This window comes from Protopterus annectens, chromosome 11.part0 (assembly GCF_019279795.1).
Source record: "Protopterus annectens isolate FY-2018-M chromosome 11.part0, PAN1.0, whole genome shotgun sequence".
Classification (NCBI taxonomy): Eukaryota; Metazoa; Chordata; order Ceratodontiformes; family Protopteridae; genus Protopterus; species Protopterus annectens.
Genome location: NC_056745.1, coordinates 391,667,005 through 391,682,805, shown reverse-complemented (window position 1 = coordinate 391,682,805; position 15,801 = coordinate 391,667,005). Strand labels below are relative to the sequence as shown.

Genomic DNA, 15,801 nt, shown 5'->3' with positions numbered 1-15,801 from the left:
TTTTAGCTATTTTAATGGCTCAAAATCACTCCAGGTGCATTTTTACAATTTTAACGTGGTTCCCATAAAATGGCAATTGATAAGACCTGCCAGGGTAACATGGTCCTGCTTTCTTGTTTTTATTACTTCTTCCAAGAATACATTTCAAGTCCTCTTTATATGAGTCATGCTAAACATAAGAAAGTGGTGTTTTTTTTCTCAAGCCATTAAGATAGAATAGTAGGCGTGTGAAGCATTGTCACCTAACATACCTTCTGAAACAGAACTATTTCTGCATTTCCTTACGTGAGCCTCATTTATGTGTCTGTCAGAGCTTGTTCTATGTTATACATAGCTGTTAGCTACTTCCAGCAAAAGAAAGTAGTTAAATAGCAGACGTTTTAAAGAGATTTTTTTGTACTTCTAAAGGAATTGACAGACCTTCCCACACACTCTCATCCTGAGGTGTGAAAACTTTCACAGCAGTAAATGATCCTTGCTGCATCTTGTGCAACTGAGACTACTGTTAAGGGGAATGGAATACAATGTGCAAGGGCTGACTCCAAGTCAGTGGTTATCTTTTATCATTGATCTGTGTACCAGATATGCATCCATCTCCGGACGGATGTCAGAAAAAAACACAAAACACCTTTTTATATACAGTATCAGTGCACCTAGTTGATAAGGCCAGCACCTGTCTTTCCTTCTGCAGAGCAGTCCTGATTTGGGCAGTTCTGTCCTGTCCATGGGGGGGGGGGGGGGGTGAAAATGGTAAATGTGTTGATGTTTTACAAGCAAAAGTATTTTTTGACTTTTCTCTAAATGTCACAGAAATCTTTGATACTGAATTTAAGTCATCTTAATATATAAAGTATAAAATAACCAGTAGTTAAAGTTTAGCATTTCAATACTCTGATGCTGCTTATGTAATTTTGACAGAAGAGGTGACAACTGCCTTTAAATCCCTAACTGATATAAATTGCTTTGTTTTGCTATGAAAGACATGGCTACATAGGAAGCAGCTATGAATTGTTTTATCCTCCTCTCTGCAGTAAAGACAGTGGAAAATAGTCACACAGCTTTCTATCCTTTTTATATCAGCAGGATTAATTGCTTGTCTAGGATTGATAGCAGTACCTCACAGAGTAAATTACAGATTTCTCTGTGTCTGTGGTACGTAATGCAGTCACAGACAAATTCACTTGCAAAGTATTTGAGAAATTAAGCACAAATAATGTAGGTGGGCTTTCCCTTCCTTTGATTCCAAGGCAAGGAAATTAAAGTTTTATAAAGTATGTGCATGTTTCTGGTACCTACAGTACACAGTACTGGAATCATAACGTAGGGATAAAAGCAACCTATGGATTGGGTTAAACTATAGGAAAGGGTGGCGTTTTCCTTCAAATAATTAATAGGGTGACAGGCTGTAGATCAACATGCATTTTCTGAACAATGAGAGGTGTGAGACTATAATATCTGGCATTACTGATTTACTGTCCTCTTCAGTGATTTACCAGAAAATCAAGAATTTTACAGAGGACAGGGCAAAAATATGAAGCAAACTGAGGGACATTCTGCAAAATTCCAGACAGTTGAGAGGTATGCAGCTGATGTAAAGTATTTGGTTAAAGTGCTGGACATAGATATAAATGCACATAATGAATAAAAGCTAACCCTGGCTTTACACTGCTGCCAAAAATAATTTATTTTTCAAAAATGTGGATTAACATTATACAGAACAAATATAAATAAGATCTTAGAGCTCAACATTGTAAAATCAGCTGCTTATTCGATTTTTATTTATATGCACTTTGCAACTTTACCTCATCTCAAAGAAAAGCATGTGCTACACAGCTGTACTTTCCCTCACATCTCCATTAAAGAGACAGAGGAAGAGAGCAAGATAATTGTATAACTGTAGTTAGTAATTTGTTAGCTGTGTGACTTCTACCTTTTGCTTTTCGCAAGCATTATTGCTGTCACTATATGTTAATACTTCTATTGCAGGGGAAATTCTGCCCTATATCTAGCCATGCATAAAATGTGAACCCTTTACTCAGTTTATTGCTGACCTTTCACACTGGATGTAATTTATGAGAATGCTGGAAGTAATAGTCACAATCCCTTCAGTGTTGACCATAGGCACACATGGCTTCAGCCGGTGACATGAAACTTGCACCATATCATTGCATGCTGTGAATGCCCTTAGTAAGAATTATGTGCACATATTAATCTAACCCCTTACAGTTTATCACCCTCCTCACTCTAGACCTCAGTGGGTAATGTGACTACAACATGCTACCTGCTTATGCCTCACCTTTATAATGTTCAGGAGCTCATGCCTGTCTATGCAGCCATTACCATCCACATCATACAGCTTGAAGTACCAGCGCAACTTCTGCTCCATTTTTCCCCGGAGAACAAGACTCAGAGCTGCCACATACTCCATGAAGTCAATGTAACCATCCTGTCATAGAAACAGAGTACAGAACAGGTTAATGTATGCCTTATTACATCTCACATGCATATGCTATACTTTAGTCTGCTGTGGGCTCTTAGATTAGTAGAAGTAAGCAAGAATATATGTGGCTTTGTCCCCTACATGACTTTCCTCAAGTGCCTACTGCCAGTGAACTTATATAGTTCCTAACCCCTAATTAATACATACACTCCTATACAAGTCTACACACACACACACACACACACACACACACACACACACACACACACACACACACACACACACACAAAGATAATATACATAAAATAACTACATACTTCAGTGTTTATCAAATAGAAAATAGATGCTTTTCTTTAAATTACCCACAAATTTATGTCTGTCATTGGTAGTGCTTGTGAAGAAGTCAGGCAATATTATTGAAAACACAAGTTACAGAAAGAAAACCGCAACTGATTTGTTAAAAAATATATCCAGCTGTATCATAATATACAGAAACCTTAACACGTTTGTGGTAGAGTTGCACTTAGTTATATGTGATCTGATTGGTTTGTTACAAATTAACTTGCTTATACATATTTTAACTAACTTACTAAGAAATCACATTGGAAAAAAAAGGTGTGTCTTCTGAAAACTGTCACCATGCTCCAATGCCTATAGGTTTTGTGAGGAAGGGTGTGGTATAATGGTTAAGGTGTTGGATTATATTCTAAAAAAAAAAAAAAAAAAAAACTTGTTTCATCAGCTTCTTGTTTTATACCATGTATGATCTTACACAAATTGGTATAAATCTGGTTGCCATCAGTCAGTTCACATACCTGATCAATCACATTAGAAACAAATATTTATTTGTTCAGATAGATAAAATGATCCAAAAATATTTTTCAACCACACACACACACACACACACACACACACACACACTAGAATTTATGAATAAAGCAGCATATTCAACATGTTGCATATAACATTCAACAGTTATTGATGACATCACATGTGCAAAGGACATTGTCACAATACTTCTAATAATACATACTCTGATTGAAAAGAACTTACAAAACATAGGCATCATATCAGGTAACACATCAAAATCAGAAATTATCTACATGGATGGAGAAATCATGAATGCACAGAGCATAGTATATTGTGCCTATTGCATATGAACAAAGGTAAAAGACTTTTAAATCAGATTAAAGGGAATTGCAACATATACAAGAATTAAAAACAAATAGGGACACTAGAATACCTAACAAAATAGGAGACGCACTGCATTTTAGAAAAAATGTGAATGTAGCTAGTAAAAGCCTGCTATAGAGAGAATGTAGGTAATACTCTTCTTAGGTGTAGCTTTCAATGGGTTTTAGCAAGTGTGTACAGTTGTAAACCAGACTTAGAAATCAGGATCCAGAAACTGCTTCAGAAATGCAGTTGCATCCTAGCAGATGAGTATATCCTTTGCTCCTGTGAGTGTGCCTGAATTCAAAGCAGAAGACCTGTAAAGAAGTATAAGCATACAACAATGAAGAAATGAAATCACTATACAGATGTTGATTAGCAAGGTAAAGAGCACTCCGGGTTGCCTTATGGAAAGGCATATGATTCTGTTGTGACAGCAGGCCATAAAGCTTCCAAGATACTCTTTCTGAGAGGAAGTGATAGCAGAATTTGAGAATTTGTTTCAGCTGCTGTTTGTTCACAAAGTGCTCGACAGCTTGATTACCACTGACTACAAGTTTGCATGACCTGTAGTGGTACAGTAACATTAATAAAATATGGAGGGCACAACTGGTCATGAAGCAGTTATGTACTGTTGGGAACAATATTGTTTGCTCTTTTGCTCTAAGCCATCTGGGACATTGTTTTATCAGTGGATGTATACAAAATTTTAAGTATGAACTTTCATCCTGCCAGATCAAACTTCTAAATGATTGGTTTCAGTAACTGATGGTAAGAAACCAATGTTACTGTCTGGTAGCTCAGCAGAGAGAGTTACATCCATGAGCTAGTCACAACAAACCTTAGACAATGGTCTGAATGTACAGTGGTACCCTGTCGGAGAATGAACATTCTCTAACAGGGTATGAATGTAGATGTGCTGCCCAGCAGTAAGCAAGTCTACTGCTTCACTGCAAAATATTAAAATTTACTTTAGTGAAGTGAGATCGCCATAGGGAATATTTCCCTATACTTCACTGTAGTGCAGTCTCGGAGTTGGTATATTTAAGTAGTGGGGGGTGTGGGGGGTGCAAGTAACTTTCTTTCTTTTTTTTTTATATGTTTGAAGTTTTAAAACTTCGGTCATATAAGTTTGACTATATGATGTTCGAAGTTTTGAAACATAGAACATATAATATAGACCCGTTTGTTACATATGGACCATTTATGAAGATTAGTTCAGGGCAGGCATATTAATTTCCTAACCAAGAACAATTTAAACCTCTCTCATCTTTTTATTTATTAATTTCTCAACCATATAAAAATGCTTCCCTCTTTTCAACAGTGACCCAGTAACACTGGTCAGATTAAATAACGTATTTAAAGCTATGCTGTATGCAAGGGAAGACTGAGGGAACCAAACCCAAGATTATCAGTTGTCTGGAATGAAGATCACTATCAGCTCATGATCTTCAAACATATATCTTCTGCCTGAATATGTTATAGAGTTTACTAACACAGCCAGGCTGCTTCCTCGGTCAGTACATACAGCTCAATAGTCACAAGGTGTTTGTGCAATATCTTAGCTTTTCTTGTATTGTCAGCTTTGCTTATGTCAAACTAGAACATTGTTTACACAACTGTGCCATTCTAATTAGCTTTTTGACTTTTAAATTGCTGAAGAAATTGTTTCTGTGGATGAAATATGAAATTATTTCTTTACATCCTAGGAGGGTATATCCAGTTCTGTTATATTTATTGACTGGGTGATCTCACTGGATTAATGAGCGGTTTCCTGTTTTAAAAAAGATATAGGAGCATAAAATGTCAATTGACTTGTTTAGGGGTCATTGTACGCAAGCAAAAGCTAATGAGATTTACAATCGGGTGTCTAGTTTTATGCACCATCATTTTAACTACTATGTTAATATGCACTATGCTCACAGCATGTATTATAACATTATTCTGGGCACTTGATTTTTATTATATGCTTATTAGCACCTACACTGTAATGGTAAGAAGAAACAGAGCAACAGCACAACTGTGCAAAAAAAAAAAAAAGAAATTAAAGAATTATCAGATTCTGGAAATCTGGTAGCTATGACTAAAATGCTCATCTACAGAGAAATGGCAAATAATTCGAAATTACATTTACCGTTCTGATTATTCATTGGTTCTTTTATGATACATAGGCTGGCCTAATCAGACAATCTTTTTAATTTCATGAGCAAACCCCAAGTTAAACTGAGTTACAGCACTGATTATTGGTTCCTTGTATACTGTGCTTTGCTTATTCAAACATGCTTTACATATCAGATAATAACTGAAAAATCTAGCTACAGAAAGGATACTACGTATTCAAAGACTGAATGTTGAAGCCAAGTGATATAACCATGCAAATAAAGACAGTTCCATGTTATGGTAATAGGCTGTAGCATGTGGCATAGCCATAGCAATAACAACCAAAACTGTAGCCACACTAGACATGTGGGACCGTCCAGAGATGACCTTTTCTTGCAAACAGTTTTGGAATGTCATTTTTCAGGCCTTGCATACCTCTTATTGCTATCTTAGAATATCAGTTTTTGACTTCTCTTTCACGTTTCAAATACTTTTGGATGGTAAGTACATAAATGCAAAATTTTATCTGCTAAGACTTTAACAATGCTGCTAAAACAGAATTTCCACATATTGCTTGTATAGTATTTTAAAATATAGAATGCTTTTTCTCCAAATAAGAATTTATTGGGCGCCATACCATATGATATGCATATATAAATTTAATTTCTCTGAGTCTGTGTAACCCTGAAGGCAGTATATATTTATAGTCCCGAAATGCCGGAATGTAAAAGCAGAGCTCCCATGTCGGGGGGGGGGGGGGGTGTTGCCCACCTGCAAAATACACTTTTGTAAAACTTATTCCCAGTCATGAGTTACACAGCTCTCAGCCTTTCATCATCAGAATCAGGGACAAATTCAGGGACAAAAGAACCAAATTAAGGGATACCTTTTAAATGTTAGTACCTCTGGTTCAGAAAGTTGACAGAATAAGAGTACTTCAATTAACAAGTATTTTTGAAGAAAAAGAAGTCAGCCGCTATAATCAACATCACTATTTTTTCATTATATTCAATCTTCTTTTTCTCAAAGTCTTATCTATTTTTATGAGGGACATAAGAAAATTCAGGAAGATCCCTGAAATTCATGGACAGCTGGGTGGTATGAGCAAGCATTTCATTATTCGAGTGATCGTGACAGATTTGATGAAACTTGAGCAGTACGTATACAAGATAAGGAAGCAGATCCAAGTGTTCACAGTAATGGCTTGTGAAACACCTGCCAGATTTTGGAATGACTGTCTCCTTTGACACTATGTACTAGTGTGAGCATTAATGTTCTTGTTTGTTCCTGACATTAAGTACATATCCTCATCTGCAAATATGTCATCTTGTTAACTGTTGTGGTAAAAGGTGTTTGCCCTTCCCTCTGTATCTGTGACACTGCACTTAAAGCCTTATGAATGTATGTCTGTATCCTTTTCTCTTTGTCTAGACTGTGTCCTAGTCTGTGACCTTGTCATTAGCTATTATATTCATCTGTGTCATATATCGTCTTTACATGAACCGACATTCCTTTCTGATCCAGACAGACTGATTATACCTCTCAACTGTCCAGATTTTTGCGAAACGCCTACATTTTTGTCTCATATTTTTGGTCTGCTCCTTATACATTTTTGGTTTTCTGGCAAATCACTGAGGCTTAAAGTCAGAGAATAATGAGGTATATTAAAGTTTCAGACTCCATATCCTTCAGAAAATGCATACTAACACAAGTTCTGTTAATCTAGCAACTTTCTATGCTTATAAAAGCAACATTTAAAATTTGCCCTTATTTTTAGGCCTTTGCCTCCCCCCCCCCCCAAATTATTTTAGGATTTATCTAGATTTCATGTACTAAGAGGTTGAGAATTATGGGTATTTATGTGAGAGTGTCCTTTTTAAGTACATATTTATGCTTGTCTGAGATGATTGTTACCCTCATATGTATTTCATTTACTTTGCTTGTATTTGACTCATCAGTGTGATTTTATTTATGTATTTCTGATTACATGAAGTAGTTGTCACCAGTGATCATGTCTCTGCCACAGACAGTGTCTGGCCCTCCCTCACCCAAAATGCTTATTTTTTTGCTTGTCAGTGCTAGTGTCTGATGGTGTTGGTGTCTCCTATACATACATGTGTTGTACCATACTGGCTCTATGTTTTTTACATCATTACTGTCAAAAGTATATTAAAAACAGAGATGACAGCAATTACAGACTATTTATTTGATATTATGAATCTACTGAAGCCCTTCCTCAATGAATATAATTAGTTATTTATTCTCATGTTGCACTAAACGCCCATACATAGATATGCCCACCAGCCTCACCTGGCAGAAATAGTTCCAAATGTCACTACCATCTTCTCTATTGAAAATAACTTTCTCAATTTACATTAAAAAAAAAAAACTCCTCAACCGCCTCTTCAGGATATGGCCTCTAATTCTTCAATATTTGTTTTTAGATATGTTTCACTCATAAACATTGCTGGCTGATGAGATATGGAAAATGCACATTCAGTCCATGTAAAACTGAATTAAATGTTGTCTGAAATCAATATTTTCATCTTTGCCTGGTGAAACCTGTATAAGCTTAATTTTGTTTCTATGTGTGAATGGAATATGTGTGTGTGTGTGTGTGTGTGTGTGTGTGTGTGTGTGTGTGTGTGTGTGTGTGTGTGTGTGTGTGTGTGTGTACATGCATTAATCTGTATTGTTGTCAATAAAAATATCAAGAAGAAACTGCACAACTTTTCTGTTTGCCTATCCAATCAGTTTGTTTATTTTTCTTTTGTTGTGAAATCGTCATCTGTCAAGTCTACATTGCCACAGCCTACATTATGAACCCTCATGAACAAAAAAAAAACTTTTGGGGCTCATATTTCTAAAGTCACGAAAAAATGATTTATAATCTTTGCGAAGTTACCTTGACTGAAATCAAAGTGGTATCATTTCACATACGAGTATTGCTGTTATCCGAAGAACTACTGAGAAAGTTCTCAGAGCTCTGTAGTCATTTAAATGATTGTCACCTTAAGGCAGCTGCTGTTTTCTAACCATTTCATTATCGATGAGCACAACTGCTTTTACTCTAATACAATATAAAGCATAGCACTGCCCTTACACTAATACCTTCTAATGTACAGTGTACCTTTGCACTGGGATAGTGAATGAATTTACTGTGTAGAGTTCTCAGGAACCCTTCCTTGAGCATCCATTGTTGTCACATAGCTGCACTCTCATACATCTTAACTGTACAGTTTTTCGCTGAATGTCTAGATTTTTGCATTATATTTTTGGTCCACTTTTCATAAAACTGTGGTTTTCTGGCAGATTAGTTGTAAATCATTAAAGATTAAAGTTAGAAAATAAAGACAGACATTTGAGTTTTAAACTTCATACCCTTCAGAAAATGCATGCTAATGCAAAATCTGTTATTCTATCAACTTTCTAAATTCATAAGAGCAATATTTAAAACTTGTCCCTATTTTTGGGCCTTTATCCCACTTTTATTTATGGCTTTGTCCAGATTTCTTGTTCTAAGAAGTTGAGAGGTGTGCTCTTCTATACCTCTCAACTGTCCAGATTTTTGACAATTTTTTTATCTGTTCCTCATCAAATTTGTGGTTTTCATGCAAATCACTAAGGACTGAAGTCACTGAAAAATCAGACATTTGAGTTTCAAACTTCATATCCTTTTCAGAAAATGCACGCTAAATTTATAAAAGTAATATTTAAAATCTGTCCTTATTTTGGGGCCTTTGTCCACTCATTATTTTTGCCTTTGTCCAGATTTCTTGCTCTGGGAGATTGAGAGGTACGCCCCCTTCCAATATAGCTGCATTTTTAACTCTTTCTTCTCAAGAAAACTTAGTGGCACAGTAAAACCCAGAACAGCAGGTTATTCGATACCATGCTTGTGCTGTACCTTCTGCATATTTAACACATTATTTTTTTGTTTTTGTATCTGTCTCTTTTATGCTCTTTGGTTCCTCTCTTGCTCTAAGTTTCTGTTTGTAGCACTTTTTTTTCCTTTCAGCCTCCTTCGCTCCCTGTATATTCACTTCATGCCCCAGAAAGATCACAGTTGTATTTATTTTCTACATCGGTTTTCCTTGAATCTGCATTCAAAATTCCTCGGTCTGTGCAAGCAGCTCTCTTACTGTTTTCAGTCTAAGATGAACAATTTTATTGCACTGAAAATATATTTTAGAAACAGTCTCAGATTTTAACAATAAACTGTCTGTCACTTCCAACCAGTCCATATCCAGATCTCTCATACCTCTCAACCTCTTAGTGCAAGAAATCTGGACAAAGCCTGTCAAAATGGGGGGACAATGGGCCAAAAATAGGGACATATTTTATATATTGCTCTTATAAACTTAGAACGTTGCTAGAGTAACAGGGTTTGTTTTAGCATACATTTTCTGATGGATATGAGGTCTAAAACTGAAATGTATGTCACTATTTACTGACATAAATCCTCAGATCGTCACAGTGATTTACCAGAAAAATAAAAATTTTATGTGGAACAGACCAAAACTATGAGCCAAAAAATCTGAACATTCTGCGAAGATCTGGGCAGTTGAGAGGTATGACTGCTCTCTACAATAAGATGCCAATTCTGTTTTACCTGTCTGACAGTTTAGCAAAGAGGACTATGGCTATAAGCTGTTAACAAGATTTGGCTATAGTTCTGAGAATGACTCCCTTAGTTTAATCATTCACATTGTGTGACTTTGAGCAAGTTACTTAAGCAGACACTGCTAAAGGTCACCCCATGATCAAGTACTGAACTCTATTTAACTTACCTGGTTAAGAAACGGAAAAAAAAAACAAACAAAAAAACAGCAGTCTACAATATTCTCTCTTTGACGAAAAGTGACTTGCATATTTTGTGCTTTCTTAAATTCTCCAAAACCTTTTAAAACCAATACAATTCCATCCCTGAAGGTAACTGCATCTAATAAGTCTATTTCACTCCAGGAAGTACAATATTTGTTAAATCTATCATGCATCAGGAGGCATCCTTACCTGATATTATTCTATCCCTGGATGTACACCTGCATGATAAATCCTATCCAGTCACATTGGGGTACCCCACCTTGTAAATGGTTATATTATAAATGGTTGCATCTATAAGTAGCTATTTAGCTTTTATCCTATAGTCCTCAATTTAATTCCCTCAGTCTCTATTTTCAAACTACATGATTCAGACCAAGCCATGAAATCAAAAAAAGCATTTCAAGGTTGCAATTTAAAGGACACATCTGTGCCTATTACCCAGTTAACAAATGACTAAAATAAAAAGAAGTAAACCCTATCCACACCAAGAGTTACCCCACATAATAAACTGTGTTTTATGCCCAAATGTACCAGTCTGATAAACACTGCTGCATATTGTTACTATGGCCTATGCAATGCAGCGTGTCACTCTGTTTGAGGACCTGTGTCCCACTCTCTGATGCACCCCAATTAAAAAAAAACATTATCCAGATGTGCCGAACATCCAGTGTGATAAATGCAGTCGGTGGATTAGCAGGTTTCATACTGATCCTAAATGGAGGGAAAATCAGAAGGTCATGATTCTTGTATAAAGTGCTTATATTCATGTCCCATTACTGACCGACTGGTGTAGCGCAGGGAGGGGCTTTTGCTCAGCTGTACAACTGGTTTTCAGGTGAGTCATAGAGTTGAGATCTCATCTACCTAAGCAGACATGGTACTAGTTCAGCAAGTAATTCATATAAGTATTAAACATCACACGGCAGCCATGGAGGATCTTTTCCTGCAATCTTATCCAAATGTTCCCAGATCCAAAGAAGTATCCTCCAGGGATCCTCATTACCGAACATCCATAGACTGAGTAGGATCTACCTGTACAGCAAAATGAAAAAAAAATGTATATATCCCATACCTGTATATACTTATATGTGAGACCCTATTCTACAACATATGACACCATCCCTAACAAACTTCAAATGAAGCCACTATATACCCCATGTGATAAACATGTGACATGCCTGCAGGCACCCATTTAATAAACTCTGTGTGATATCACCATTTACTGATTTCATAAGGATTTATTTAGAAATATTGTCAGAATGCACACATTAACAAGGATGACAAAAATAATGTCTCCTATACTGCTAGCAAAGTGCAGCCCGCAAAATCTGAACGATCAAGAAACACATAGAAATCATGTATGCCTCCATTCCACATATAGATAGTTCAATGCTCATTGTTTGAAAATCAAACTCAGACCCTCACCAAAGACCTTTGAGAAGTTTGTTTCCAACAAGTGAAGGGTCATAGATCCTCTTCTCAAACCATTTATCTGCACTAATCTTGAAGAACCCTAATATGCCAGCCTTTCTAATTTTTGCTTTTATTTATTCTCTGATATAGGGATAGGTTCATCACCTTACTCTACACAGAGGCACCTCATTTGGTAAGTCCTAATCCATGCTAGTTTACACACACACACACACACACACACACACACACACACACACACACACACACACACACACACACATGATAAATCTATATAATATCAGGATGGCACATGTGATAAGGTTTGCCTTGTACATGGAGCTAACCCATACAATAGCTTTCATCCCAAAATAAAAGTAAACTTCTAACTTTTACCTTTAGTGAAGCCTGTCCCTGTCAGGAAGGTACTATGTCTGGAAATACCTATTCTTGGCTGTACTCAGTTTCCCAAGCAACAGCACTTATAGAAGTGCCTATGTATCTGATTAACATAACTCAGAGAAAGTAATCTTCAGTACAATAACCTCTACAAGACATCAGGATATGCTTTCTTAATAATCCCGAACAACTGAAAACTGTATCACTAGTGTGCACTCGAATCTGAAAAGTCTTACTTCTTGTTAGAATAGAACTACCCCTAAATAACATATTCTTTACTGGTGTTACATCCATAAGTTATTCTGTATTTCTTAAATTCTGTGATGTACCAAAACACACTCAATATACTCATTTCAGTGTGCATACCTTTGCACTACCCCTTGTTCAGTGTAGAAATATTGCCATCTTATCAAATTATGTTGTGCCAAAGAGCTTTTCATGTGATGGACCTTACTCTGTTTCATGATGCACCACATATTTTATCTTGAATTCTGTGCAACGATGTGAGGAATCTCCAGGGATGCCTACACTGTGCAGAAGTGCAGAATGATTGAACGTATCTCCTTGCAAGAATGAGTTCTCTCATACCTTAAGAGATTGTAGCCTTGTGCAAGGTCTCATTAATGTCCAAAGATCTTCATAGAAATCCTTAATCACACAATTTCTCTTTTTACAGAATATTGCGGTATTTATACAATTTTTTTTCTGAGTGGTTTGCAAGGTTTGCAATATTTATCTGTTATATTGATTCCAATGTACTCCTACAATTGTTTTCTACCCACAAACCAGTATATAAAATCAAAGTACATAAATGTATGAATTATTATTAGTGTGTTTCTTACCAGGTAACCCAGAAACAGCATCAGAATGCCTCCATCAGATGCATATCCCACACTCACCTCAAAGAACTCTAACCCTAACAGACATCAGATATTTTCCAGTATTTACATGGATTGTCACCACCATGTACCTTCACAATGCAAAAGTTTCTCCATAATTCATTCTGTGTCACATCAATATCTCTGTCAGACAACCCAAATAATTGCATACTTAATATGGTTTCTTGCACTGAGTATGTGTTCAATTTCCTTCCATGAAACCAAGGCAGAATTGAGAAAAAAAGTACAAACAGAAGTTGTTCAAATTTTGTAATTTTGTTCTCCAGTTTTTCCACTGAAGTTCTGATTTAAAGTGATATTTGTATCTGTGTCATGTAATTCTGGATGACTGTGTTTACTCTTACCTTTGCTATTCCACTATACCATGAAATATTTTGCTACAGGCAGATGACTGTGAATAAACTACAATATCCAAAACAAACCGGGAACTGTCATGCCATTTGTACATAGACATTCAGAGCAGTTATAACTACATACCTGCTCAAATAATAAAGTCTAAATGTAAAGCAGTGTATTTCTACAGAAAAAGGAAAACAAGAAGAGAAAATAAAAGCAGAACAGCATCACATTATGAAGACACAAAGCACAACTTAGGAAGATGAAGAAACCTTGACTAAAAAAACAATCAGCATGCTGTTATAGCTGTTCACACCATGGGATTTTTGGGTAATAGAAATGGGTTCCTATTACGCTGTCGAAACTTTAAAACTTCGACACTACAAGATTGAACTTGTATGTTTGAAGTTTTATAATTTCGAACAATGAAAAAAAATAAACAACAAACATAAACTAACTCTTGTAAGCAGGGGGGCAAGCCCCCCTGCACCCCCCACATCCCCGCCCTTTAAATATACCAATTCCGAGATCACACTACAGTGCGGTAAACAGAAATCTTTATATATGTTTTGTCTTTTTTTTTTTTTACTTAATCGAAGTTCTGAAACTTCGAACATAAGGTTTCGACCTTCTGGTGGTCAGAGCTTCAGAACTTCGATAATGTAATAGGAACCCAATCAAAAAATACTAACCCATGTGGTGTGATTCAGGAGCATTAGCATTGCATTTAAAGTCAAGATGTGATCGCAAAAATATTTTCTGATTATATCTTTAAATTGATAGGGCATTTAAATCCATAGAGCCACATGTGTTAATATGTAAACTTATTATCTAAAGGTATTATCATCTAGACACTACAAGTATGCTCTTAATCCCCAGTGACTTTACGTACAAAGACTACATTTCAGCCCAATCTGGGTACTATTACCCATGATTGTACTCCTTTCCATGTTAATATTTGAATGGCTGAATGAATGTCAGGTTAAAACGACATGGCTATACTTAAGTTCTTGTGCAGCCCACATAGAGTATTACCCTCTTTTAAACAGCTATTTCCAACATCTTTCTTCTACAGTTTGCAGAAACCCTCTTCAAGATTTTTTTCACTTTCTGAGATAGTAGTGAATAATTTGTTCTTTGTTTCTCTGTTTTATAGGAAACATATCATTATTTGGTGTATTCAAACTGAAACAGAGGCCTGAGTCCAAAACAGAGGTAAATGTCATAGCTATATTTTATGAAGCCAATCCCAGAATTAGCTCCCATTAACTTTTTGAATAGTGGCAAGTTAATGTCTCACCAAGAAAACTGAAACAGGCAGAGAACTGCCATGTCAACAAACACAGCAGATATGAGACTTTGAGGGATTTTATTCAGATTACAGCTCTTTGTAATTTTTATAAATATAAACCATTTCTGCAATTTTAAAAGTAAATGCCTACCCTACAGCACAGATCGTAAAAGTCATGTGTGTGTGATATTAGAAATGTCTGAAGAAAACGACTCTACAGATGCTCATATAATTAATTATTTATGCATTTCAAAACCTTTCCTACCTTATTCATGTCAAATGTCCGAAACATTTGCTCAATGTAATCATTTGCTTCCTGTGTTAGTCCACGTATCCCAAAGAACTGTTTGAATTCATGAAGTGTCAGCTGCCCTGAGGGACATTCTGTCATGAACTTCTTGTACCAGTGGTGGATTTCCACAGCCTGCAAATCATCTACTGTGGAGCTGTTAGCACTTCCCATAGCTGCTGTAGACAGGTCTTCAGGGAGCTTTTCTGGTACTGCACGTTGTAGCCTGACACTCTGTCTTCCTCTCACTGATGACTGCAGGCTCTTTAAAGCAAGAACAAAAGCTCAGGGGCAGCCAATCACAGGCAGTAATCTGCTCTGGTAATGCATGAGAAGGTTTAAGGTCTCAAGGAATTAGCGAATAGAGGTGTAATGATAAGCAGGGTAAGATAATCCTATAGAGATCAGCTATTTCAGGTTTCGTTCATATCAAAACCAGTGGGGCATAATTCAACACTTGGCAGTACCTCGTGTTCACTTCTCTCTTCAATTACTCTCAGGCCAGGCATATTTCTGATTCAGTTTCCTAAATACAGACTTTAAGAGTTTTATCGGCTTCTTAGCTTTTCCCTTTTTAGTTCCAAAAACAAAGTTACTTCTTTTCAACAACATGGTTCTTTGCCAGAGAAAGTAAAGGGAT

The 15,801-nt window shown here is 36.3% G+C and overlaps 1 protein-coding gene across 1 annotated transcript in view; it reads right to left on the bottom strand.

Annotated features, from left to right (window-relative positions):
- Positions 1 to 15,415, bottom strand: part of LOC122815411 (guanylyl cyclase-activating protein 1-like) — a 30,454-nt gene extending 15,039 nt beyond the window's left edge. Inside the window, exons 1-2 of the mRNA XM_044087882.1 lie at positions 15,138 to 15,415; positions 2,297 to 2,446 (exon numbers count right to left, since the gene is read on the bottom strand). Coding sequence (XP_043943817.1) covers positions 2,297 to 2,446; positions 15,138 to 15,335 — 348 coding nt within the window. The 5' untranslated portion in view covers positions 15,336 to 15,415. The remainder of the gene's footprint in view (positions 1 to 2,296; positions 2,447 to 15,137) is intronic.
- Positions 15,416 to 15,801: the final 386 nt, after the last annotated feature.